Source organism: Bactrocera tryoni, chromosome 5 (assembly GCF_016617805.1).
Source record: "Bactrocera tryoni isolate S06 chromosome 5, CSIRO_BtryS06_freeze2, whole genome shotgun sequence".
Lineage (NCBI taxonomy): Eukaryota > Metazoa > Arthropoda > Insecta > Diptera > Tephritidae > Bactrocera > Bactrocera tryoni.
In genome coordinates this window covers 17,449,857-17,476,943 of record NC_052503.1, presented here as the reverse complement: position 1 = coordinate 17,476,943, position 27,087 = coordinate 17,449,857, and the positions used below count along the sequence as shown (strand labels likewise).

The window sequence follows — 27,087 nt, the reverse complement described above, 5'->3', positions numbered from 1 at the left end:
AATAATAATTTAATACCGATATTTTTAGTTCCGTATATTTATCGATAAATAATGTTGTATTTGTAACAGCATAAAAGGTAAATAAAATCAGCTGTGAAAAGTAAACAGTTTATAATTGCAAAGTGCAATTTTCTCTATATTAGTTGTTAAAAACACAAAATACCATATAAATATGTAGTTATTATACGCATTTAAAAAATTTGTTTTAATACAAAATATATATCTGTACATATATTTGCTATAATATTATATACATACTTATTATAGTGTCTTAAATATTAGAAATAATAATTACAAATTTTAGTTAGTAGTTTAAAATATGATATTTCGAAATTGTACAAATAGCCTGCTTTGAATTGTTACTAGCGGATGCTTTCCTTTTAAAGAGGTACATGAGGGCGTGTAGCTTCTGTTGTCGTGTTCAGTAAATTAGGAATTGAACTGCTTGCATTGTTAGAAGTTGAAATTCCATTTTGATAAGTGTCTATGAAAACAAAAAACAATTTGTTCCGGGTTATGTTAAACAATTAATTTAACATTTTTAGCAGTGGCATTTAAACTATTAGTGTCATTTTATATAATTTACCTTCAATTAGAATGTGATTACGCTCCAGTCGTTTTGTTATCGCATACATCGTACCATAAAATATTAATGGTAACGTCCCAACGATACAGCTAACAACAGCAAATAATAAAATATTAAATTCACGATGACAGCAACCCAGATCTTTAGACCATTCTTCTCTTGTCCGATTCATCTGTGGACAAATATAACTTTTATATGGAGAACAACGAGATATATTTGTTGCAAATAACTAAGGCAAAGTCATACCGAGTCTTGCATGTCATAACAAACTTGTCCTTTGTTATTTTTATCCAAACCAAGATAAAATCCGTTCAAGTCTAGGTATTGGGATAAGCACGACGCACATTCTCTATTTTTATTGTTTGTTATACAATCATCAAAAGCAGTTCGCTTTAAATCGAATACGTATGAATTATTACTGGTAAAGCAATCTGTAATGTATTAAAGCATAAAATAATAACAGTAACATAATTGTTAACTTTATGCTAACCATCACAATACGCTTTCCTCCAAATACCCACGAGTATCGATTGTGTTGTTGAAACTATATTTATACGATCTTTATCAAAAAATTTATCTGTACAATTCTGCTCCTGACGTAAGGTCATGTAAGCCACATGCATCTCAGTAAATGGCTCCTCACATCCCACACAAAGGCTGACTGGCACCGAATGTAGTGTGGAACACTGCACGAATTCACTCTGTTTTTGGGCTAACTCTCGCAAATATTTTTGGCATATCTGCAAATAGCACAAATTAAATAAAATGTTATAAATAAAATGATTGCGTCGAAAAAAATTCACCATGCAAAAGCAAAAATATCGGAAACACCTACATTTTCTGCCAATCCGCGAGATATATCCGTTAAGATTAAAATTATTATTGCTGAAACACTTGGAAAATACATATTGATATGCAATTTTTTATATCAGAGTTACTTAAAATATATTTTCTAATACATGAATTGAATATGTGACCTGGTCTACGAAAAGGGAGCTAACGTGCGAAAAGTAGTTTTCTCGGAAAAGTTGTTAAAAATAATCGTCAGTTTCTCGTTAACTAATTAATTGTTCTCCTTTTTTCGACACCTTAACCAGAGAACTTAAAACAGCTCTCTGCCTAAATCCCCTTTCCTTAGACCAGGTCACACATACAAATAATAACAAAGAACTTGTTTTATTGTGGTCACAGCTGACATCAACAAACATTTACAGCGTTGCAATAAGCAGTGAGGCATGGCTTTACGGAAGTAAATATTTTGATATATTTTACCACATTGTTTAATATTAAACATTTTTAAAATGTTTAAAGCATATTTTCTTATGATATAATGGTATAATTTAAATATGTTTGTAGATAAGTCATTGAATATCAAAAACCATTAACTAATGTTGTCATTTCGTACACCCTGTACTATTTCTAGGTTTCCATACTGCAGTGTTGCATATTTTCGGTCTGTCGTTCATAAATCCAATTCGATATGCATTTTTAACTATTGCCATTGCAAAATACGACGCCGAAAGAAACGTATGTCAGTGGAGTTGTTCGGTGATTAATTTCTTGAATAAAGATGTGCAAATAAAGTCAGCTGAAGTAAAAAATATTATAGTGTGATTTGATGCTTGCAACGCAAAGTTTTAATTGCAAAGTGAGTGTAAATAACCTTTTATAAGGCATAAAGAAGTTTCGAATATTTAAATATTTTGTACAATTGGCATATTTGCCCGCTAGTACCTCTAGTTGATTTGCTGCCTCCTGCGTTCGTATATATGTGAATTTGTATGTGTTACTTTACGATAGAAGCCGGAAAAGTATGTAAAGTAATTATAAATAAACAAAAATATGAGAAAAGTGCAGTGATAATAAATGGAAAAGTGTCTAATTCTATTATAAGCGATCAATTCATAAATTATTTGTGAAACAAAATAATTTTTAACGGTAGCTCATACAACACAATTCAGACGAGCCCGCCACTCCTTCACAGGAAAATTTTTCAATTGTCTGCAATCGCTGCTCTGCAAAATTTTGACTCGGCAGTGAATGTAGGAATAACATACATTTGTATATGTATATGTTCCCACTGGAGCATAAGACTAGCTGCTGGAGCCGAGATGGTGTTTTAGTGTATGCGTTTCATGAGCCTGTAAATAAGGAAGCCGAATAGCAAACAGCAGTAGCTACCACGGCCAGTTTAGGGAGTTATTTGTCTGCAAATAATCAAACGGAATATTTTTGCAGCGGCTGCAAAGGAATAAAAGTAAATACAGAGAAAATCTATGTTTAAAAAGTGTGCAAAGGAAAATGTGTAGTGAGCTAAGATCCTTAAATGTACAAGATAAAAATATTTTATAATAATATGCGGTGAATCGTGCAAAAAATTATCCACTTGTATACAGTTTGCTACAATTTCACATTTCTAACGGTAAGTGCAGAATGCTGTTTAGAATACAAAGACATCGTTATTTTATAACTAATATCTGTTTTGCCACGCCTGAGATAAACCCCTACTTAGTATTATGAATGAAATATAATAAGTACACTTCTCCTCCTTCATGCCTTACAAAAAAGTTTTTGCAGTGGTATACACCTAATTGTTATATATAGAATATAATTATATTTTTTTTTACAATTTCTTACACCAAATTGTTATGCTAGTGGCGGTATTTTAGATTTGCTGTTTTGTTGATTTTGTTTGTTGTATGTACATATGTATGTAATGAAGCTGCATATAATCTAAGAATGTTTTTCAAACTCGAAGAGTATATTGGCAGCAGCTTCGTAGCAGCTTTTCCGAATGACAAAATTTTATGCGCAAACTCCGTTTGTGGAGTCTTTCCACATCTTTCCTGTATACAGTTGCAATGTACATATTTACTACTGATTAAGTAAATACAAACTTTTGTATGTTCACAAATGCTTTCCAATTAAAAAACAAAATTGATATAAGTTGTAATATGTGGCGGTCTTTTTTGTTTTGAAGTGGCTGTCAAATTTAACTTAAAATATAAATTTCTTCTAAAATTATAAAAAAAGTGGTGATGCATAGAAGTCACAAATCTTTAACAAAGTCATAAATCTTTAACAAATATTTTAAATTTTATTTAGTGATAAGAGATATCTAGTAATACCATCTGGTACACATGTATGTTTGTGTTTATATGTATACACAAATGTTGTAAGAACATTGCAATATGATCCAATATCCAAGCCATTACACTTACTTTAAATCTTAGAACGTTTCGTAATTACTTTACATTTATGGCTAAACGTCATTACAGTGAAGGAACAAATCTATTGTTAATTTCTGCGAAGTTTCGCTTGTGCAAGAAATCATAAAAGGTATTTGCAACCAGTTTAAAACTCCAAACACTTTATGGATGAATATTGTGTTCAGTGCCTTACAATAGTTATTATTGTGATTATTGCAAAGCTTTTTCTAACCACCATTGCTGCACCGCTATTAATGAAAGTAACCAACAAACCGGCTGCAGCAGTTTGACGGAATAGCATCAGAAGTGGCATAACTGAAGGCCACCACATATGTATGTAGTTGGGAAGTGGCTGCAATGATTGCTATAAAAATGCAGTTTCAGATTACCAGCAGCCCGTAGCAGGGCACTTGCATTCATACTATGGTTGCTAAATAACTTTTTAACGCTTGTAAGACCGCAAATGTATGAAAATTTTTGCATTTGTGCTAATGTGAGTGTTGTTGTAAATATGAAATCAACGTCTTTGCCGCCTTGCGACAAGTCACAGCCATTGAGTCAGTTGGCCAGTTAGTCATGGGCTCGTCAGCCAGCTGTAGTCAGTCGGGCGAACAGCTTGGGCCGTGCACTATCGCTATATAAGTTTATATACGAAGTATGTGCGCCGATTTATTCTCGATTATTTGCTATTCGAATTTTGTTTTCATTCGTTGACGCTTGTCTGCCTGCCTGCCTGCAAGCATGTCAATTCTCCAACTTGTATGCCCACAAGTGTACATATGTATGTGATATATGCAGTGGCTGTCTGTCTGCGCTGCTGCAAACCAGTCAGTCACCGCGGCCCACTTGTATGGGCATGTGCAGAATTCAGGAGCAGTGCTACATGGAGCACTAACTGCATGTACTCGTACGCAATTGCAGCCCCCTTTTATTGGTTTCGCGTTATAACTCGGTCTCCCTTTTTATTATGTATAGCTGCACATGTACATATGTATGTGTAAATATTTTTCAACGGTTGCATGTGTTGTGGAAAGTATGTGGCGTTGTCAGTTTGTTTTTATTTTTATTGTATTTGTAGTGCTGTTATTCTTGTTGAAACTTTGAACATATGTTTTTCCTTAGATATAGCACTGCTTTTAACTTTGAAATGATGATTTTGTTTTTTCATATTCTTCGCAGAAGAAATGTATTTTATTATGCCTTAAACAGGGTATGTATGTACATACATACATATATTATGTTTGTCGCGAAGTATGTAACTCCCAGCGAGTCGATTTAGACATGTCAACATCAAGTCCTTGTATGAAAATCTTTTTCTTTGACAATATATCTTAACGATATTTGGCTTCGGTGCAACCGTAGTTAACTCTTTCTCTTGTTTAACATTCAAATTCTCTAGTTTAAAGCTTAACTCTTATTAAATGATTCATTAGCAGTAAAGCTTTATATATTTTTTTATTGAAATTTAAAATAAACAATTCAATTGCATCTTAAAACACCATCTTTTATGACAAACCATAAAATTCGTAATTTCAACGAAACAGTTAGCCACTTGAGTGCTTCGAATAAACAACAACCGATCGACATCGTCTCTGCGCTGCGGCAATGCTCGGTTTGTTGTTAAGTCGCTGCCGCCGCCAGTCGTCAGTGTTTGGGCAAAAGTAAAACCCACACACAGCTGTTGGGGAAATCAGGTTTTCGCCTGCCAAGTCAGCCCAGTCAGTCAGTCTTTGCCATAATACCTATTAGTTTGTTGTTCTTGTTTCTTCATTTTTATTTGACTTTGTTTTTTCCACACAATTATCATAAACATTCTTGTTGTTGTATTTTATGTTTTCAATCATATATGTATGTATGTACATACGTCTGTATGTAAGTACATATGTTTGGTTTTGGTTTTCAAAACACTTGTGTTACCATTTGCCAAGTGTTCGTGTCGCTTGTGCAAGCTGCGCTTTGCCGATGCTGTGCGCCCAAGGCGGCATTATTTGTTGCGATTTTTTTTGCTCAAACACAAAAAATTTGCATCACGCGATCAGCTGCGTGTGTGTGACAGCGGCAATACGGCCAAATAAAAAAATGTTAGATAACTGCGATATACAAAATTACACCAATTTTTTGTTTTTATTATTTTTTTTCGTGTGCGCAGTAAAAACATGGAGTAGGTTGCAGTTATGTTGAAAATTCGCGTGACTGATAAGTATCGATGATGCATGCATTAATTTTATTTTTAACTCAAACGAATTGTTTCATGAAGTGCGCCTCCTTCAGTAATTTTGAAATAAGCACAACTTTCGTTGTGCCTAATTAGCTTTGATCCAATCACCTTCTTGTATTTTTAGTGAAATTTACTTTTTGCTGTCATAGCCCGCTACTTGTTATTACGGAAGTTGGATTATTATCTATTTGACTGTTCAGGGGGTCTTTACGCATTTATGTCTAATATAGTTTAAAGCAATCTAAATAATCTTCTCTGGACGAAATATTCAGAATTCTACAGCTACAACAACAACAACAACAACAAATGCTTGTACTGGCTCCAAAGGAGCTTATTTCAAAGGAAATAAAAAAGTTTGCATTAAAATACTTGATTTTTTTTGTCGTCAGTCCGGGTTAAATTTGTTCAGGTGCTTAAAATACCTGATTTTTTCGTCAGTCCGGGTCAAATTTGATCAGATGGTATATCATGTTTTCAATTATTTGCTCATTATAAAGGGGCACTTTAGTGTGCGGAAATCTTGGTTAATGTCTTAATAACTGGTAAATACGAGATACTACATATTCTAATAAAAAAAAGGACAAAGACCAAACTCTACAAATCACTCATCCCAAAAAAACAACACAAATTTTAAAAAATAAAAACCAGAATATTTAATATATGTAAATATATAATAATTCTAATCTTTCCTAATTTCTTTTCATACTAATTCGAATGCAAATTTTTGTGTGAGTAAATTATAAAAACTTTAAATATTTTTAACTGATAAATCCTCGTTCATAACTTTATTGCTCTATACCCAACTCTCTCAGCCGGCTCACTAAAATGAAGCATTAAGTCACCTACATTATATTTACCATATATCATACCCATAAGTTCATATGTATGTATAGAGATTTATCATCTTTATTGCCGCTGCATCATCAAAGTCTAGTAGCGCGTCATTTAATTACTTCGGGATTACCCCACGAGTGCAATTCTGCAGTGTTTTCACAGCCTCAACAGCTACCGAAAATAAAACGGTGCCCATGGCGCTTGAATGACACAATGCTTTCTAAAATTAAATTACTTAGGCTGTAGGTACAGACATCTATGTATGTATGCATAGGTGTGAATGTCCCTTGCTTTGGCATTAACGGCATACTTATGGAGAGCGTGTGCTCATACATATAATGTATGTATGTAATATGTTGCAAGTTGCCTGTCATTCACGTTGATATTAAATTTTATAAAATTACAATTATCTTAATAGCTTACTCGCTTGCTTAATTACTTAAAATATTTTCTAGTTTTTTCTATTAAATGATAATTGTTTATTTTATAGAATTTTTCAAATATTTTTGAATAAATTCTTATAGACATTTTTATAGTTGCCGCTAATTGAACTAAATTTTTGTTTTTTGAGAATAGATAGAGGAGTTATAGTATCTGCTATCTACCAGTTATTAAGGCATTATCCAAAATTTCTGCACAGTAAGGTGTCTCTTTGTAATGAACAAGTAATTTAAAAGTGACTTACCATCTGATCAAATTTGACCCGGACTGACGAAAAAATGCAAGTATTACCAATATTTTTTATCTCCTTCGAAATAGGTCTCTTTAGAGCCAATACAAGCATACACCTGTTGCTTTTGTTGTTGTAGTGGCAGAATGCTGCCAAGTTGACAGTCCTTGATCGGATAAAAATCCGGGACCGTTCCGGTTACTTAGACGCGATTGTCGTGGGAACGTCCACGCACTTGTCATAAGCCTCGACTGGCATGGCTTTAAGTGTTCTCAGCGCATTGCGTTATAGGGAACCGAATCTACTGATAACGTTGGCTAAGCGATAACTCTTCTTTCATATTTGGCCAAAAAGTCTGTCACAATGATTCTAGAATGTAACGGCGCATTATTGACGCGAAAAATCCATGATTCCATGAATTTTCTGCCTACAAATTCGGTCTTTGACAAGGTTTTTTCGGTTGCGGCTCAATTTTGGAGCATCATTCGCTAGTTTATTGAACAGCTTCGACGACATATTCATGAACCCACGTCTAGTCACCACCTCTTCTCGACGTCGCTTTTTGCAAAATACTCGGTTCTTTTGATACGAATCTAGCATATAGCCAAAATGTTAACCAAAATATTTTAACCAAAATGTGTTGACTCGATCCGTAAGAGATGTTGAGATCCCCTGCTATCTCTCTTCTTTTTCCTCAACTTTTTCGATGTTAACATCGACATTAAAAAGGTTGTATCAATTTAGGAGCTAATTTTTTATCGAGTCGGTTTTCGCGCGCAGTTCAAATGAACCAGTCCGGTTCAAATTTGATCAGATGTGTAATATTTCAAGCTTTAAATTTGTATCTTAACATCCTTATACTCCAAAAATGTTACGTTAATAACGGCATTGTCAATGTCAATACTTTCAAATTCGATTATTATATTTCTCCTTTTACTATTATTTTCCGTACCCTCCCCAATCTGTCATTTCGATACAAACTCTGCCACAATTTCGGCATGTCAACCTCCATCCTGTGCGCATCCTTCCTACGTCCGTTTTATTGAACAATTGCATTTGCTCTCTGTTCACTCTTTGCTGTGCTCTGCTGTTCACAGGTGTATACATGCACATACATGTTCCTGAACAGAATGGTGCATCGCAAATGTGCACGGAAGCATTTTGACTAAACGCATCAAAAGTTACCCACGGCACCAACACGACATGACACGACAATGCCAGTCGGTTAGCAAATTCAATGTCCTCACAATGACGTTCACTCAATGCGTAGTGAGTGAAGCGCGCATTATTCTATGTACGCTCGGAAATCACTTATTGTTCTTTGAGCGGTACGATACACGACATTTTCAGGAAGTATAGTTTGGCATTTCACTGAAGGTTTGATTTGAAACGAGGTCCCTCTTTATCTGTGAAGGATTTTTTTGTTGTAAATCACTAGATTATCGTTACTTTCAATGGATTCTCTACAGACTTGACAAGTCAAATGTTTTACTGACGTCACAAAAGAAAAAATTTCTGTTTTTTAAGAATTGCTTACAAAAGAAAACTTATTGACTATATTATTTCCGCAATCTAGAATAACATGTTTTAAATATTTTTTCTAACAACCTCAGAACCGCTTCTGTATTAGTTCTGTTCATCAGATTTCGGTTTATTTTAACCGACATATAGAAAACTTTTAAGGAAAGCTTAACTAGGAAGGAAAACTGCACGAAAGATCCAGTGGAGGTCGGTTCCCACGACAGTCCGTTCTACTTAACTCTTAAAAAGTAAATGGCCGGTAATAACAACAAAATCTGGTACGTTTCAGATGGTCCAACCGTTGAGTGCATTTTTCGATGACTCTTTCGACTGGTAACAGGCGAATGACACCCGTGATGTTCTGCTCCAAGACCTGAATTGAAGCGGGATTGTCCGCATGGACTTTAGATTTAACATATTCCCAAAGGAAAAAGTCTAAGTCGTGTGATATTACACGATCTTGGTGGTCGTTTTTGAAGAAATATAGAACGATGATTCCACCAGCCCACAAACCGTCGTTCTTTCTGCATGAAATGGCAGCTCTTGAATCTCTTTAGGTTGCTCTTCGTCCTAAATGAGGCAATTTTGCTTGTTTATATATGTATTTATTGAGCCAGAAATGGGCTTCATTGCTGAGCAAAATGTGACTCGAAAACGTCGGATCTTCTTGGAACTTTTCAGGAGCCCATAGAGCGAAACGATGTTGCTTGGGAAGGTCGGGCGTCTTTAGTTATTGCATAATTTGGACGCTTTCTCGACGTAAAAAACGCCACTTAGTTCCATACGTTAGTCCGAGTTGCTGCGAACGGCGCCAAATCGACTCTTCATGGTGTTCGTGTACACTCTCAGCTACGGCTGCTATATTTCCTTCACTGAAGAAGGTACTTCAACTTGGATCACCTGAATAAATGATCACAGTTAGGAGCTGAGTAGACTTAGCCATGTCCGTCTATCTGTCTGTCTGTAGTGACACGAGAGTTTTAGTTTTTGAGATATCAATCTGAAATTTCTTTTCTTCCTCAAGAAGTTGTTCATTTGTCGAAACCGATATCGAACCACTATATTATATAGCTGCCATACGAAGTGACCGATAAACATAAAGTTTTTGTATGGAAAACTTTTAATTTGTGAATATTTTCGGTGCAGTCGAAGTTAATGTTTTTTCTTGTTTTTATTTTAGCATGCTTTGTTTTTTCCGCTTCTACGCACACATATATCCCGCGCCATACATATAAAATATCTGTTGGTATACTGAAATATTCCTTATGCCGTTGCCGGCCGCTATGTCCTTTGCACTGAGTTCGACATGCGCGCGTGGCATTTGCCATATTAGACGCAGCCTACTCATACACACACATATATATTACGAATGTACATGCAACCGCTCCTGCAGGAATATACCCATCGTGTCATGAGTCCTTTGAGGAATTTTTGCTGCATTTTTTGCACTTTGCTTTATTATTATTTTCTTGCCCTTGACGTAGCAGTTGGATTCCTCAGAGCGCTGCCAAAAGCAGTGAACGCTACGGCTTTTGTTTTTTGTTATTTTTTTTTCAACTTGCTTTTTGTTTTGTTTTACATTTGTGCTCTGTCAAACTGCAAGCAGGATGCTTAGAAAGACGCCTGCTGCTTGTGTGTGTCCTGCAAGAGGTTAAATAGCAACGACAAACGCTGAAGTTGACTGCGAATTTCTAAGTTGGACGTCGCTTTGCTTTATGTCAACTTATCTGCATTCCTGGTCGGCCCAAACTGTTTAGCAAGGCGCAAGAAGCAGCAGAGAAGATAGTGAAAAAAACATAAGGGAATAATGCGAAGCAGCCAAATGGAAGCAGCAAAAACTATGCGTCGCCCGGAGTTGAGGAGTGAGTCGTTGCTTTGGATCGATATTTAAACGGCAGCGCTCAGACGTGGCTACGTGCCTTACGCGCAACCGATTTTTAACACCTTTCCGCCATTGTTACGGCACTTACTGCATGCGGCCATTGTGTTTTAGTTGCATTATGCATAAGGCTTTTAAGGATATCCATGCACAAGCCATGCACAAATGCACTTCGCTATGTGAAATGCATATATGCGTCTGTGGAAGCGAAATTGTATGGACTTTTTTCCTTTACATGCGTCAGTGACTTCCTTGTTCGCATGAGTATCTAAAATGTGTTGAGAGCTGGCTGCAGTTTTCAGTATTTACTAAATCTTAATACTGTACGAAGTCGGTTCGATAAGTACGGTCGTATAGTCCAGCAATAACGGTCGGTGATTCGATTTTTGAAAGCGAAATCACGCAGTGATATCAAAGATATATAAACGATCAGTATGCGGAAACTATTTTTCTTCGATGGTAACCGTTTGAAATTGGTTTAGTAAGTTTCAATTTGGTCGCTGGTCAATTTTTGATTTACCGCGTACTTGAGCTACAAAAACAGAGGATACCGTGACGAAAGTCTCCGATCTTATATTGGCAGACCGCTGTTGAGTTACCTCGGACCACAAGCTCGGTAGTGTGACCGCTTCACATAAATGTTTGACCTCACATAAGCGAATCCGGCTCACGACTTCTCTTTCACTACGGCAAATTGGTCGATTTTAGACTACGAACTGCTGCCCCATTACCTGGGTTCTTCAGGTTTGTCCTCGTGGCACTTATTTTTATTATCCACCTAAGCGTACTTTCAAGACCTTTTGAAAACATATTTTTCATGCGGGTCAAAGAAGTAGGAGCTTCAATGATATCAGACCGCCCTCGTGAATATTACTTCTAATGTGATTTTAGGATGTGTTCTGTCTTCGGTGAATCTTTACTTCAGGTTACATTTGTCGGACGCGACTTCGGCTCTTGCGCAGCAGATTAAACTCCTACTCATCCAGAATCCGACCCCGATTTATCAAACATAAGTCCAGCGTGCAACGAGTCCCCGCATGATAGTAACCACCTCTTTGCATGCCTAGCTAACCCTACATATCTGACAGCCCTCTCCCGGTCCGACCCGGCCGAAACAGCAGATTTCCTTGGCCTACCATTGGATGACCTCAATGACAACGTATTTGAGCCTTACCATCCTAACGGGACAACAACGACCTCGCCCGCTAAACCTGTGCCGCCTCTACGATACCGGAATTGTCCCAGATTTTTCCGGTGAAGAGCTGCTATTTCGGCGATCTAACTCTGTTTGGATCAGTACGTTTTTTGGGTTATCTTGGCGACGATGCAGACAAACTCGGGCTTTTCACTATCTTGAATAATAGTAGGGCCAGGTGTTGACATTTTCGAGCTCCAAATCCCTTTCTCAAATCTTTTTACTATCCTGCAGGTTTGCGGTACCCATCTAATGATTGCCTTTATTATATTTACCCATCTCTTCTTCAATTCCTCTTCGTTAAAGAAGCAAAGTTTGCAGCAAACTTGGCAGTTTAACATCAAATTCTCAATTGTTCTTAACGCCCGTTGCCAGTGTTTGCGGTGTCTTTGCTGCTTGTCTGCGCACACTTCAACCACCGGCCAAGCACCTCGGCTACCGTGTACCCGTATACTAAAACTTTCGCGCAACTACTGCAAGTATGTATGTGTTTGTCTTCGAAACTTTTTACTTAAATATGTTTGCAAAGGTGCCACTAGGAGCACTGTCTTTGATTCACGGTCTCCACGCACTCTTATGCCTCTGGCTTTGCTTTTTGCACACCTCACTTGCTTTTGTGGCATTGCATCCTGCTGGCCTAGGCCGCCTCCGAAGTCTAATATTACTTCATAGTTTATTTACCTTTCGTAACTTCTAAGGCTTTTTACTTCTCAGTTTTTTCCCCGCCGCTTTTCTATCTCAGCTGTCTTCCATTTCTGCGCTTTCACACGCACACACCTGGCGTTTAAACTTGAAAAGGGAATTTTTTCCGCTTTTTTTCTCATTTTACATTTGCATCTCATCACATCACCAACCAAGGTTTGCACATTCACCCAACTGTATGGGTCTTCTATTTTTCTTTTTCTTTTCTTCACTCGCTAAACAATCTCATTTGCCTGGTTCCTGGTTGTTGGTGTTGAAATTTTGACGTAATGTGCCAACGATTTGCTTAAATCCTCTAAGAATTTGCATAAAGAGTTTTCTGCATTTTCAGCTAGTTATTTCCAATTCTTGCAACTCCACCCTGCTCTCTCCGCTCTGCTCCAGCAAAATTATGGGATTTGAATTTTGCCTTGTCGTTGCACACACTTTGCACTTGTATGTATGCAAGTGTGTGGTGTGTGCGGGTTGCCACAATATTTGAACATTTTTAAGCGTTTGCATATTTAATCCGCTTTATGCTGTGTCGGGTGTGTTGAAAAGGGCCGACGTGCCAGTGATTAAATTTCCTGTTGCTAGCGTAAAGTTTTTTCCTCTGTGGTTTCGGTTTCCTAGGCGCGGACTGCGTGCTGTGCTGGGCGTTCAGGGGGAGAGCGTGTTGCGTTTAAATTGCAAATTGATGCGGTCGCCTCGCCTATGAAGCAAGTTTACATTTTAATTACAACGTTGATATTCAATTTGGGAGTCTTCCACTCGACTCGAAGGAATACTCCACTATGCTTGACAACAATTAATTACATTAGTACAATACAATACAAATTCTGTTGAATTTTCCGAAAACACCTGGCAGCACGACATTTGAACATTGTGTCTATGTGATTCTGACAAAAAATTAAAATAAAGAACTCTCTCGTAAGCTTAGTCCACCCGCTCTAATTTATAGTAGAAAGTCATTCGGTCCCAAGTCAGGACTACACCGTGGATGACTCATCAAATCGATGATTTGAGTGCTCAAAAATGCTGTTGTTTCAATCGATGTGTGAGGGCTAGCATTACCGTGGTGAAGATTGGTCCGTCTTTCGGTTTTCCTGTTTTCATGAAAGACAACTGGCACACAGATGGTTGTGCATCACTCAGAACTTACTGTTCTGCGTTGTTCTAGTGGTATGATTACGATATATCCTGTTGTTCCAAAGAACAGGCAGCCATTTGCTTGGAAGTTCTTTGTGCGCGCAGAACTTTTGTTAGATTCGGCTCATCTTGAAACAGCCATACAGTCGCGAGTCATCACCTGTCACGATAGCATGACGTGTTACGAAGCATCTCTATCGTATTTTATTAACATTTTTCTCGACTAATCGACACGAGCCTTTTTTTTGAGCAATTGACAAATTGTTCAACATGAAAATTTTTTTACAGTTAGATGTAATGCCTGTTGCCTTTATTCTACGACAGGTCACATGGTGATCTGGCAATATTAGTGTAAGCACATCATCAATAGCTTCCGGAACAACAGCTGGTTTTGGACGACCTTCACGAAATCCGTCCATAAACACTGGTCCTTGATGGAGCGCCAACGCCAAAAACTGAGTTAAGTTCATCGATGCACTGTTGCTGAGTTAATCCACGTCGACAGTTGCAATCGCCCGTATTGAACTCTATTTGTTAGAAGAGATGAATATTTTAAACTACTGTAAACCAGACAGGTTGCGCTCGTATGTCAAAACGTTCTGAATACGTATAACATTAAAAATGTCAAACTTTACGATACGTTGGGAGTTGCCGGATTGGAACACTAGAGCTGTCAAATCCCCAATTATTAAAGGCAAAGCACGTAGATAGGTGGAATAGGTGTCTGTAGATGCTGCTAGACCTTAAAGGGGCCTATTGTGAAACCATCGTAACTAAAATCTCCTCAGTTTAGTATGTCCTCTGGTTCAATGCTACTAGAGTTCTTATGCCGTTCCATTTTAATTTTGGTATTCGGCATGTGGTGCCCATATTCCATTCATGCCATATTTAGCTGCTTGTTGCGCGAGTTAGTGGTTGACTCTGACGAGGTTCAGCTATATTTATAACATATCTGTCTACTAACAATCCCAAAGAGATCCAAACCCAAAGCCATTTGGCCGTCTGTATATGTAAATATATTCCTTGTTGTGACCACACTCTTTGTCAGAACAAGAAAGCTTCCTTTAATTGCTGTAGTTCCCGCTTAGAAGACACTGCAGTGGTCTAGTAAATGAAAGACGATTCTGATAATTAATCTTGCTGAAAAGACACCACCTTCCACTCAAATACCTAGTTAGGACAATCCATTAGATGCTTATCCCTGTGTCGCTGTCGACCTCATCCCTTCACCACTCTTCCCCAGAAAGGAAGACATTGTTGAGGATTTCGAAAATCCGAGGTGTTGCGTAGATACGAAAGCTCACTAGGTATCTTAGAATACCCAATACTACAGGCGAATAATATAGAAGATTCCCTCAATATGCCGTATGTCATAATCGGCTCTCCAACTGCTTTGTATAGCTAATGAGTTGCCCGAGGCGTTATCCACCATTCGGGCCTCAACATTCTTTTACAAGTGCAAGCTGCTGTAGCTGCTTTCTTTATCCTAGTGTCTAAGTTCGGTTTGCATGAAAGCTTCCTATCTAAAATTAGTCCCAAGTAGCTTGCCCTATCTCCTATTGTTAGCCTGGTACCATTTTTATGGTAGCATTACCAGTGGAGATCGGTGTTTTATAGTGAACAATGCTAGCTCTGTCTTGCTAGCATTTATGTTTAGTACCGAGAATTGTCGGCCTTAAAAACTATTCATTTACTCTAAAGCACCAATTTAAGTACCTGAATATCGTTTTTGTGGAAACTGATCTGAAATGTGGCAAGGCGTAAAAGAGCAATGTTACTAAAATTCATAACTCACAGAGCAAGTAGAAAGCCAGCGCATCCTCGTTTTCTAATACATAATTTTTAACAATGAGAATAACATTTCCTAACGAATACTTTTATAGCACACTGTAAATATGCATTATGTTCTGCCTTGTACCGTTTATTTTCTTCTTCAACATTCGCATATTGGCTCTGTCTTTTACAGTACAATCTTCAAATATTCTCAGAATTTCTCATCCGTGAAATGAGCACTAATCAGGTCATCCATATTTTCATATTTTCGCCGTTAATGAAGCTTTTACATTTTCACACGGTTTTTGCTTAGCGCTGTGCTATTTGCTATTCGCGCAGAGTGCAGTGTTGCAGGGTCATTTGCTATTGAACTTTTGCATTACAAATCAATGGGCTTTAAGATGTGAAACATTTTCATTCTAAGTTTTGTGAAAAATTTTCTTAGCGCTGTTTTCTGTAGCTTCAAAATCATTGTGTTTTTTTTAATTATTGTAATTGTTTATCAAAAAAATAATACATTTAAAAGAAAATTATTTTTTTTTTTTAATTATTGTATACGTCAAAATTGTTAAAGAAAATTTATTTCATTAAAATTTAATTATTTATAAAAAAATAATTAAAGAAAAAGATCGGAAGTTAACAATTATTTTAATTATTTATTTATATATTTTTTTTCATAATATATATTTTTTCCATGTTTTTTTTGTAAATAAAATCTTTAAATAATTTTGTAATTATTTAAAATGAAATGTTAAAGAAAATTTATTTTATAATTATTTTAAAAAAATAAAGAAAATTTTATTTTAAAATTATTTTTTATTTTTTTAATTATTTATTTATATTTTTTTATAAATTATTTTTATAATTTTTTTCTGTAGTTTTTTTCATTTAATAAATAAAATCTTTAAATATTAATAAATAAAAATAATTTTATAATTACTTAAATTACCTGTTTACTTATTTTCATTTTTTAAATAAAACATATTTTTTATACAAAGATTATTTTAATTTATATTTTTTAAAATAGCATAATATAATATACTATATAATTAGTAATTATATTAAACAATTTTCTTCATAATTTAACTATCATTACTTTTAAAATTTTTTTGAAACATATTTTATATAAACACTCTAGGAACCACATTTAAAAAAAATATTCAGTGCTGCTTTTTTTAACTAAATAATTGTAGAAAATTAAAATTTAATTTTTTATGTTTGAAAACTTATTTGACGGTTTGTTTTGAAAAATATTTTAAAATTAATAAAACTTTTTATAAATGTATGTACATATGTATGTATATTTAGTTTGAAAAAAATAAATTTTTAATTTTACTTTATTTACTTATGTAAATATATTTTGATTTATGACTGAAATTTTTTTGAAATAATTTTAATAATTTCCCGCTGTTTTCTGTAACTGAAAAATAGTAATATTTACTACTAAAATTAATTATATTAAAAAATTAAAAATTTTTTTTGGGTTCACATTTAAAAAATAATTAATTTTAAATAAATAAAAACATTTTATTATATTATTTTTATTTTTATTTTTTTTTTTAATTTTTATTTTTTATTTAATTTTTATCTATTTTTTAATTTTTTATTTATTTTAAAGTTACATATGTATATTGCAATATTCATTCAATGTAATTTTTAATACTAAAAAAATGTATTTAAAACAATTTAAATTACGAACATAATTTCTTTATTATTAGAAAATTATTTAAGGTTTAGTTTTCAAAAATAATAAAATCTGATACAAATAATTAAATTAATGAGTTATTATAATTTTATATATTAATTCGTCTTAAATGTTTTTTCTTCTTCTTTTTTGTTTGTTAATATATTTTAAATAAAAAAAATTAATGAAAAACTAGAAATAATTAAAGAAATATATGTATAATGTATATTACTAAAAAATTTATTTAGTATATAAAAAATATAGAAACAAATTAGTATAAACAAAATTAATAAAAGAACTAAAAGCTATTGAATTAAAATTTAAACTAAAGAAAATTATTTATTAAAAAAATATTAAAAAAAATTTAAATTTTTTTATTAAATTTTTTTTTTTGTTTAAATTAATTAGTTAAAATTTAAAAAAAATAAAAATAATATAACTATACAATTTTTTTAAGTCCATATTTTTCCATATTTTTAATTTCCACTAAATAATTTTTTTTAGTAATATAACTTTTCTTTACCTTTTATAAAATATTTAAAACTTTTTCTAAGACCATATGCTGTTATTTTATTTTTGCTCATAGCTTGAGAACAAAAACTACGCTGATGACAAATATTTATTTTCTCTTTCCTTCATGTGATTACAGCGATATATTACAAATATAATAAATAAAATACAAATTGCGTTCATTAAATAAATAAATATGCATTGCAATGAACTTTGAAGCATTGAAAATGCACTGGGCGCTGCCGCAACGACGGAAGTTGCCGTATGAACGCTAATGTTAAGCCAACAGACAAAAGTTATTGGATCATCATCAGCAGCAACAACAACCGCAGCTAAGGCAACAAAGTGCAACAATAACAACGCACAAGCTTTAATCATCGCTTTAAGCTGTTGTTTGCACACTAAAATATATACATATGTACAAATACATATAAATATATTTATTTATGCGCGTTAAACTGCCGCTGGCGTAAAAGAACCGCGATAATTGCGACAAAATGTTGACATAACATATTTGCTTTCGGCTTGTTTTTTGGCCCCTTTTCCAATTGCTTATTGTTGCGGCTTTTGTTTGTTGCTGTTGTTGTTATTGCTATTATTGGCACTTTTTCATTTGTTGGCTGCTGCCGTTTCATTGTTGTGTGTTGCTGTTGACTCATTTTAATTGCCTAAAAGCGTTAATGTCCCGTATTAGCACCTAATTTTTCGCGTGGCTTAGAGTTGATTAAGTTTTCAATTGTTTTTTTGTGTTTTATAGTTTTGTATAAAATAATTAGCTTGGGTTTGAAAAAAAATGCTATTAGCTTCACAGAATTAGGTTAGGTTGGGTCTGTGGTTTATCCCCAAGTTAAGGATAGCACTTGGAATGATAGATACAACTTCTCAACATACAAAAGGTACCGATGAGTATTACAGTTTTTGCTTGGTTTTGTTCGATATTATTTGTAGTGTCTTGGCGATCCAAAAAAACTATGCTGTATGAATATGTATAATATTGGGTAGTCGAAAAAGTCTTTTCGTACTTTATCAATAGATGTTGCAGTCGTATATCTCCAGGGCTACCAATCCCATTGTGTCATACCATATTGTGTTGGAAAGATGAGATTTTAAGCTTCATTTACCCCCAAAAAAAAATTAATTCGCGAATGTTGAAAAAAGTTATACGCCTTCAAAAATGAGTGAAAATAATGAAGAAATTGGGTATATTTTAAAATTTTTGTATAAAAAAGTGAAGAATGCCACGCCAGCCACTAATAAAATATGTGAAGTTTACGGAGTCGAGGCTCTCTCAGTTGGTGTAGCACAACAATGGTTCGCTCGCTTCTGTTGTGAAAATTTCGAAACTTCGATTTACACTGATGGAATAATGTCTTTAGCAAAAAAATGCCAAAAAGTGGTCGAGCAAAATGGTATAATTTGTTCATTTATTTATTAGTGTAAATATAAAAAAAAAATAAGTTGAAGTTTGATTAGACATACGAAAAGACTTTTTCGACTACACAATATTTAGGCAAATAATTTGTTTTTTTTTTCTATAATAATGCCTTTTGGCATTTTCTATATTAACCGCATTTTTTAAAGTTCAAATAACAGAGTTTTTTTCTATTCACAGTTTTTATATATTAAATATATTTATAATTGTGTTTGTCGTACCAAAATTTTAAGGTCGTAACAGTAAAAGTTAAAACTTTGACTATTTATCAAATTTCTCTTCTTCAATGACTACAAGCTGCTCAAGCAAACAAATTTCAAATTAGTCAAAAAAATCAATAGCAAACGTTAAATATTTTCCTTTAATTTATAGTCGAAAATATATAAAGTAAGAAAGTTTAGTAAATTTTGTTGATTTTTCAAAAAGTTTTGATTGGCAATTAGGACAGTCGAGTTGTAGTGAACTTCACAATATACATACATACATACATACATACATACATACATACATACATACATATGTACATACGGTTAAAGGTGTGTTTATAGACAACCAGCGTGACTAACACAAATTTCCAAATTATCCAATACGAAAACTGTACAAACAAAACATTAACGGCATTAAGTACGAATTTGTAAAGGAGATTTGATATATCAGAAAAAGTATAAAATTGATATCAGAAAAAAATTATAATTAAACCAAATTTATTTCAAAACAAGTTAACACGTTAACTTTGTTTGCAATGAAGCTATAATAACCTTCACAGGTGCATTTCTTATTACATAAAAGAGTATAAAAAGATCTCTATCTTGATTTTGTTCGGCCGACTTGTGTGGCAGCCATATGTTATTGTGCTCCGTTTGTAACGGTACCGATAAATGAGCAGCCTCTTGGGGAGGAAAATGTCGGATATATGCCTCAACAAGTAAGGAAGGGCTATGTTGGGGTGAAAGTGAACATCTCATAATCTTGCAATTTACCAGGATCAAAGCTAATACATCAACCAGGCGGAAAGCGTCAGCCAGAGGATCGCAATCCAAGCAATTATATAATATATACAACAAAAAAATTCTGGGAAATTGTAAATAAAACGGAAAATATTTAATTATTCATCAATAGTTTTTTTGTCGCCTTCAACGTAATCCCCACCAGGTGTAATACACTTATGCCAACGATTTTTCCAGTCCTCAAAACACTTTTCGTAAGCACTCTTTGAGATGGCCTTCAGCTCCTTTAGCGAATTTTGCTTTATATCGTCGATCAAAAAAATCACACGGAGCCAAATCTGGTGAATACGGTGGTTGATCGATGGTATTAATTGCGTTTTTGGATTTAAATTCGGTTAAAGTCGTGGCTCAATGCGATGGTGCATTATTAAAATCCATAAATTGTTCTTCCACAATTCAGGCCGTTTTCAACGCATGTTCTCATGCAAACGCCTCAATACTGCTAAAAAGCACGCCTTATTGACCGTCTGTCCCTCCGGAACAAATTTATGATGCACCAAACCTCGAATATCGAAACAAGCAATAAGCATCACATTGATTTTTGAAAGACTTGGGCATGTTTTTTTGGTTTTGAATCGTGTTTTTTCATCCCATTCCGATGATTGTTGACTTGTTAACAAGTCAAACTCACAAACCCATGTCTCAGCGGCAGTTATAATGCCCCCCACGAATGTGGAATCGGAATTCGCACGATCAATCATGTCCAAAGAGACCTGTTTACGGTACTCATTTTGAAGAAAATTCAGCTCTATCGCGAAGAGTCGAGCAAGAATGCGTTTCAAACCCAAAATATTCCCCAAAATCATTCGAACGGGCTCGCGTGAGATATCGAGCTCTCTTGCTATTTCCCTAACACTTGCCTGAAGATATTCAAGCACCATATCCTACACCTTTTTAATATTTTCATCAGTTGAAGGGGCCGAAGGTCGTCCAGAACGAGGCATGTCTTCAACGATCTATCGACCGCTTTTGAGGGCCTTGTACCACTTGTAGACTTGTGTTTTTGATAAAACTGAATCACCGTAAACCATTTTCAACATTCGCAACGATTCCGCACACGAAATTTGGCTATAAATACATAATTTGAGACAAATTCTTTGTTCGATATTTTTATCCAGTGCAAAAATCGCAATGCGCTACTGAGGTGTACCGACTTAAGCAGTTGCTGTAAACAAACTGGTTGACAAATCGCGCTCATATTTGGCATAGTAATTAATGACAGTCTAACCAGCTTAGGAATTATTTTTTTTTTAAATATCATTTGCCCGGAGAATTTAATTTCCGGACGCTTTTTTGTCACAATGTAATTCAAATGAAATAAAAATAAAAATTCAGTGTCAAAAATAATAATTATAGTCGAAGTTAAGGCCTACAATAAGTTCTACTTCAATCATGAAAACAAATATAATTTAAAATTATAAAAAAGAGTCTTTTTTTATAGAAACACATAGAATTTTATGACAACTAAAAAAGTCATAATAAAGTTGAACATAAAAAACAAGCATGCTAACATACAATCATGTAAATACATATGTATGCATGTATGTTGAAACATGTTGTAAAAAGTTCCAGTTAGAGAAAATAACATTTTGCGAAGGAAAAAAAGCATGTGAAACTGTAAACTGACCGCTGCCTCGTTAAATTGTCCACATAAAAGTTTAACAAATTCAAAATAAATTTTACAGCGCACGTACTTGGGCCATAACACATGCACACACACACTTATACACACAAACACCAGCTCATGGCAGAAGAAATGACGCCTCGAATGGCAAGTCGAAGTTTGTGGCTTTTTTCCTTTGCCCGGGCATCCGCAAACGTGGCCGGCGAATTTTTATCGCACGCAGTTTAAAAGCGGAAAAGTGGCATAAAATGAAAAATATAAATAAAAGTGAATAAAGCTGCACAAAAGCAGCGCCCAACAATAAAACCGTTGACAAAATGCAAAAACATTTAAAAACAAGCAAAGCAACAACAATAAAGAATCCAAAAAAAATGTGCAACTAAACAATTCATTTGCTTTTGCTTTTGTTTCGGGTTCCTAGTAAGGCCGCACTTATTTATGACCGCAAGTACCACACCACTACACACACATACACACACATGCGTGTGTTGCGGTGCTTTCTTCATGCATGTTGTTAGCGGTCATTAAACTGCTGCTAAACTGAGCTGCTGATGACTCGGTTTTTTTTTTGTTTTTTGCCTCGAAGTTGCTATAAAATAATAAAACAATATAAGTATTAATATGCATTGCGGCGTTAAAAAGTAAATAAAAATGTCTCGTTTTTCGTTAATTGTTAAACTTCCAGCACCTCGCACACCTTTTGTGTAGCCGAACAGACATTTAGCGTGTTAACAGCAAGTCATTAGTGTTTTTCACGTTTTCATGCTTTTAATTATTACTAGTTGCTTATTTTTATAAGTTTTGTTTTACTTTTCTTAATTATTTTTAGTGTTATTTTTATTTTTTCAATTATTTTTTTTTAATATATTTTTTTAATTTATTATTAGTTGTTAACTTTTTTTAATTTTAAAATTCTTTTTCTTAACTTTCAGTTTTTAGTTCTTTTTAAATTGTTAAATTTTATTTTTAATTTTTCTTTTTAGTTTTTATATTTTTTTTTTTTACTTTTTTTAAATATTTTTAGTGCTACTTGAAATTAATTAAATTAAAAACTAAATTTTAGTTTTGTTTTTAATTAAAAACTAAATTTAAAATATTTTAATCTACTTTCGGTTTTTAATTTTTAAATTTATTTTTGTTTTTAATTTTAAGCTTTTTTTTTTTTTTTTTTTAATTTTTTTTTTTTTTTAATATAATTTGTTTGTTAGTTTTGGTTTTTATTTTAATTTTATTTTCAATTTTTTAATATTAATTTTCAATTTTTTAATATTAATTTTCTTTTAATTAAAATTTTGTTTTTTTTTAATTATTTAATTTTTTTTTAATTATATACTTATGTACATATACATATGTATTTAATTTTTTTTTTTTTAATTTGATTTCCTATCCAAGTGTGAACATCACATCCTGAAGTTGGCTGCGGCTAGTTTTTTATACAATGAAGTGCACTAAATAATATGCATTATTAGAGAAAGTTAAAAATAAGAAAAATATTTGACAATTTTTATATCAAAAAGGCTTTTACTATACGAGGTCTTTGCTTTAGAAAATTAGCCCATATCATCTAGTTACGAAACCTCACCATATTTACCTTTTGGTCATGCGAAACCTATTACGATAGTCAAAGGAAACCTTAAGTTTTCCAGTTTTTGGGCTGATTTTTGGTATTAATCATAAACTCAAGTCCGTCACCAGTAATGATGCGTTTGATGAATTTACGACCCTCAGCTACGTTGTCAAGTATCACTTTAGCGACCTCTACTCGAAGTCAGTTTTGCAAAAGCTTCATGTCTCACAGTAGCAATCTGGTATTAAAAGTGTTTAATACCGAAAATGTTAATCAAAATGCGTTGAGTCGTTCCATGAAAAATGTTGAGATCGCCCGATATCTCTCCGCTGCCAGCACGGTGATTTTCTAGCATTATTTCTTTAAATTTTTCGATGTTATCGTCATTAACAGGGGTGGTTGGACGACTCGTATGAGGCAAGTTTTCGATGACTTCGTGACCTTCCGGAATACTTTGTGCCACTCAAATGCATGTGCTCGTGATAAAGTAGATTCCCCAAAATACTTCTGCAACATTTGCAATAATTTTGCAGCCGTGATATCATTGAATACAGACATTTTCGAACAATCGCCTGACGCACTCTTCGCTTCGTCAATAATAAGCTGCCAAGCACACAGTAATTGACATGTCGATGTCAATCTTCCACGAATATTAAAAATGTTGTATCAATCTAGGAAACAAATTTTGTATATGGTAAATGGAGCAATCCGGGTCAAATTTGATCAGATGGTATTGTCTTCAAGCATTTAGTTACAGGTTGTACAGTGTGATATTTCGAAGCCTGCTATTTTTACCTTATTTGAGTGAAATATGTAGCGAGCCGCTTTAGTCGATTTTAGAGAAGGAGCCGCTTTTCGTTCTTAGTGTGAGGATGTTCAAAAAAAAAGCATCAAAACATGAAACTCATTTTTTCTTTGTAAACAAAAATTATAGAGCTCATTTTCAAACCAATAACTTGAGATGTATTGAATGAAATGTTATGAACAGTATTTTAGTTAAGGTTAGTACTTGGATATGATCTAATTATGAAACTGGGCTCTACTCAGTCAGAAACATGTTCAATTAACTTCAACCAAGTAAACTTTTAGAGCTAAGCTGCTTAATATTGTATCATTAAAAAATTGTCATTATGCCTTAAATGGACATAGTCTTAATTTAAAACCACTTTTTGATCAAATCCTTTTAAATAATATTTGCATACAAATTTCACAGATAATTTAATTAAGATTGAAACGATAATTTATGAATAAAAATAAAAGTAAAGCTTTTAGGCAAATCACTTAACACCCACACACATACATGCATACATATGTATTTGAGCTCATAAATTTCGGACTGTTTTCCAAAAATGGTGTTGATTGTAAAACGTAATTTGATTAAGATATCCCCAACTAATTACCTTTAGCCATATACATACTTATGTACATATGTAAGCATGTAAATATATTATTGCGTAATGAGACTGTTATTATCTAACCACAAATTTGGTTCTGTGTATTGAAATTAAATTTCCATTTATATGAATTCCGGATATACATATGTAGTACATACATATGTAGTATGCTTGTAAATTTGTTTGTAAATGGAGAATTTCTCATTACGAAACTGGTAATGTGAGTCGAAATTTTTCAACAAACGTGAAATGGCAGAAGGGAAACCTCCCTCCATCTTCCTCCTCTCCTATTACGGGTTAGGTATTTTCCAACATTTCAACGATTATGAGTTCTATGACAAGAGCAAGAACAAACAAAGTAACGAGAGTAGGCAAAACGACAAGACAACACATCAGGAAAGAGGTTTATGTTGTTGTAACAAAAAATGCAATAACATACGTAACTACACGCGATAAAGTCAGTCAAGGCTGTAACGGCAATAAAATAGCAGAAATTTTATTGCGCGCTCATGCAAATTTCAGTGGAAGAGCCCACACGGAAACAACTGAAATGCAAATAAAATAAGCGCAGCAAGAAGAAGAAGATGACGGTTGGTTAGTTGGTTGGAGGGGAACAAGTGTTTGCGCTCGCCAAGTTAAGCATATTTCAAGTTCTTCCCGAAATTGATATGCTAAAATAAATAAACAGTTGTTATTAAATGAAAATTTGTGCAATTTGTTGTTGGTGCACAAACATAACAGAACTTATTAAATAATGATAATGGGTACCGTTTGCAGTTGACAAGTCTTTTCAGTTTGTTTCCTGTCATAAGCGACCGAAAATGGAAGTCTCGTTTGTTCTAAGTCTAAAGGCTCTTAAGGTATCTTGAGGTGGAAGTATTTTAAGCTTTCAATTTAAATTGCCTTGAACAGTGTTTGGTGGAAGAGTCCATAGTTTTCTTTATTAAAGCAATATAAATTATTTTCTAATCAACTCAAGAATTTTCAGAAAACCAAGCTTCTCATGAATGTCACATTTTTTCTAACTTCCTGCTGTTGAAGATGACATATTTTTTGTTGCTGTAGCGGTAGAAATTATTCCTGAGAAATTCGAGGAATGTTGCCGAGTTGACAGTCCTTGGCCGGAAAAAGTCCGGGTCCGTTCAGGTTACTTAGACCCAACTGTCGTGGGAATGGAAAATTTATTTTCTAGGGGATTCCTAAAGATTTATATGAATTTTATTCGGACTGCCAAAAAGAAAAGAACACATTTCTACGTATATTATTCAAAATTTTTGCTATCACCTTTAAAATAGGCTTCTTTTGAGCCATTTTTCTTATACTTGCTATAAGCATCGGCTTGAATGGCCCCCTTTGCCTTCAGCGAAAGCTTAGAACCCATTCGGTAGATTGTTGGATATTTTAGCTGTTGTAGACATAAACCCACGTCTTGTCACCGCTAACGATGCATTAGATGAATAAGGATCCAAGCTACATACATACATACATACGAAAATAGTAGTGCGACAGCACATATCTAATCTTATTTCTGACATGTTCTAGCTTGCAAATTGAACATTTCTACAATACTTTCGTAGCGAATATTGTTAACAAAAAAACACCAAAATGCCGTTATTTTTATTTTACGTAGCTTTCTTTATGGTATATTTCAATATTTGCACAAAAGTCTCTTGTTCATTAAAATAGTAGTGCTTGACAGGTGTGATATAAATCTCTTTATTTCTTGTTTAGTCGGTTGAAAAAAAGCATTACTTAATCAAAAAGCGAGAGTTAATAGTTAAATTAAGAGATGAAGGCAAGACATATAAAGAAATCCAAGAAATGATTGGTTGCGCTGCTCCGATGATATTTAATGCTATTCATCATACTACTAAGTCGGAAACTCGTGGTGGTAAGCGCAAGACTTCATTTCTAGAGGACCGACGAGTTTTGCGATACAGCAAAGCGAAGCCTTCGGCGTTGTCAAAAATAATTAAAAATGAATTGAATCTAATGGTCAGTGCTGTCACAGTTAGCCGAAGGCTAATAGAAGCTAATTTACATGCAAGGAGTCCGAGAAAAGTACCCCTTTTGACGAAGAAGCACGTCAATTGCAAGAATAAAAAGTTTCGAAAGACCATATGTATCGGCCCGCCGAAAAGTGGCACAATATTG

The 27,087-nt window shown here is 34.1% G+C and overlaps 2 protein-coding genes across 8 annotated transcripts in view; one reads left to right on the top strand and one right to left on the bottom strand.

Moving 5' to 3' along the window:
• Nucleotides 1-233: 233 nt before the first annotated feature.
• LOC120776565 (osteopetrosis-associated transmembrane protein 1-like) lies at nt 234-1,574 on the bottom strand. The gene is made up of 5 exons (XM_040107327.1): nt 1,422-1,574; nt 1,077-1,326; nt 833-1,017; nt 587-758; nt 234-484 (listed from the first exon to the last, which is right to left on the bottom strand). The coding sequence occupies exons 1-5, from the start codon at nt 1,491-1,493 to the stop codon at nt 381-383; spliced, it is 783 nt and encodes a 260-aa protein (XP_039963261.1). The 5' UTR covers nt 1,494-1,574; the 3' UTR covers nt 234-380.
• A 462-nt stretch (nt 1,575-2,036) lies between these two features.
• Nucleotides 2,037-27,087, top strand: part of LOC120776380 — a 208,437-nt gene continuing 183,386 nt past the window's right edge. For 4 of the 7 annotated variants that reach the window (XM_040106986.1, XM_040106989.1, XM_040106987.1 and 1 more), the window contains exon 1: nt 2,038-3,008. The gene's annotated coding sequence lies outside the window, so the exon portion shown is untranslated. Of the gene's footprint in view, nt 3,009-27,087 lie in introns of all 7 variants that reach the window. The other 3 variants (XM_040106992.1, XM_040106991.1, XM_040106990.1) reach the window with 2 other exon arrangements.

What these genes read in the sequence shown, in the direction of transcription:
- LOC120776565 (XM_040107327.1), bottom strand. Translation starts at nt 1,493, where the DNA reads ATGTATTTTCCAAGTGTTTCAGCAATAATAATTTTAATCTTAACGGAT. An exon ending in CTCGCGGATTGGCAGAAAAT is followed by an intron (nt 1,327 to 1,421) that starts GTAGGTGTTTCC and finishes TGCTATTTGCAG; the next exon opens with ATATGCCAAAAATATTTGCG. An exon ending in GAGGAAAGCGTATTGTGATG is followed by an intron (nt 1,018 to 1,076) that starts GTTAGCATAAAG and finishes AATACATTACAG; the next exon opens with ATTGCTTTACCAGTAATAAT.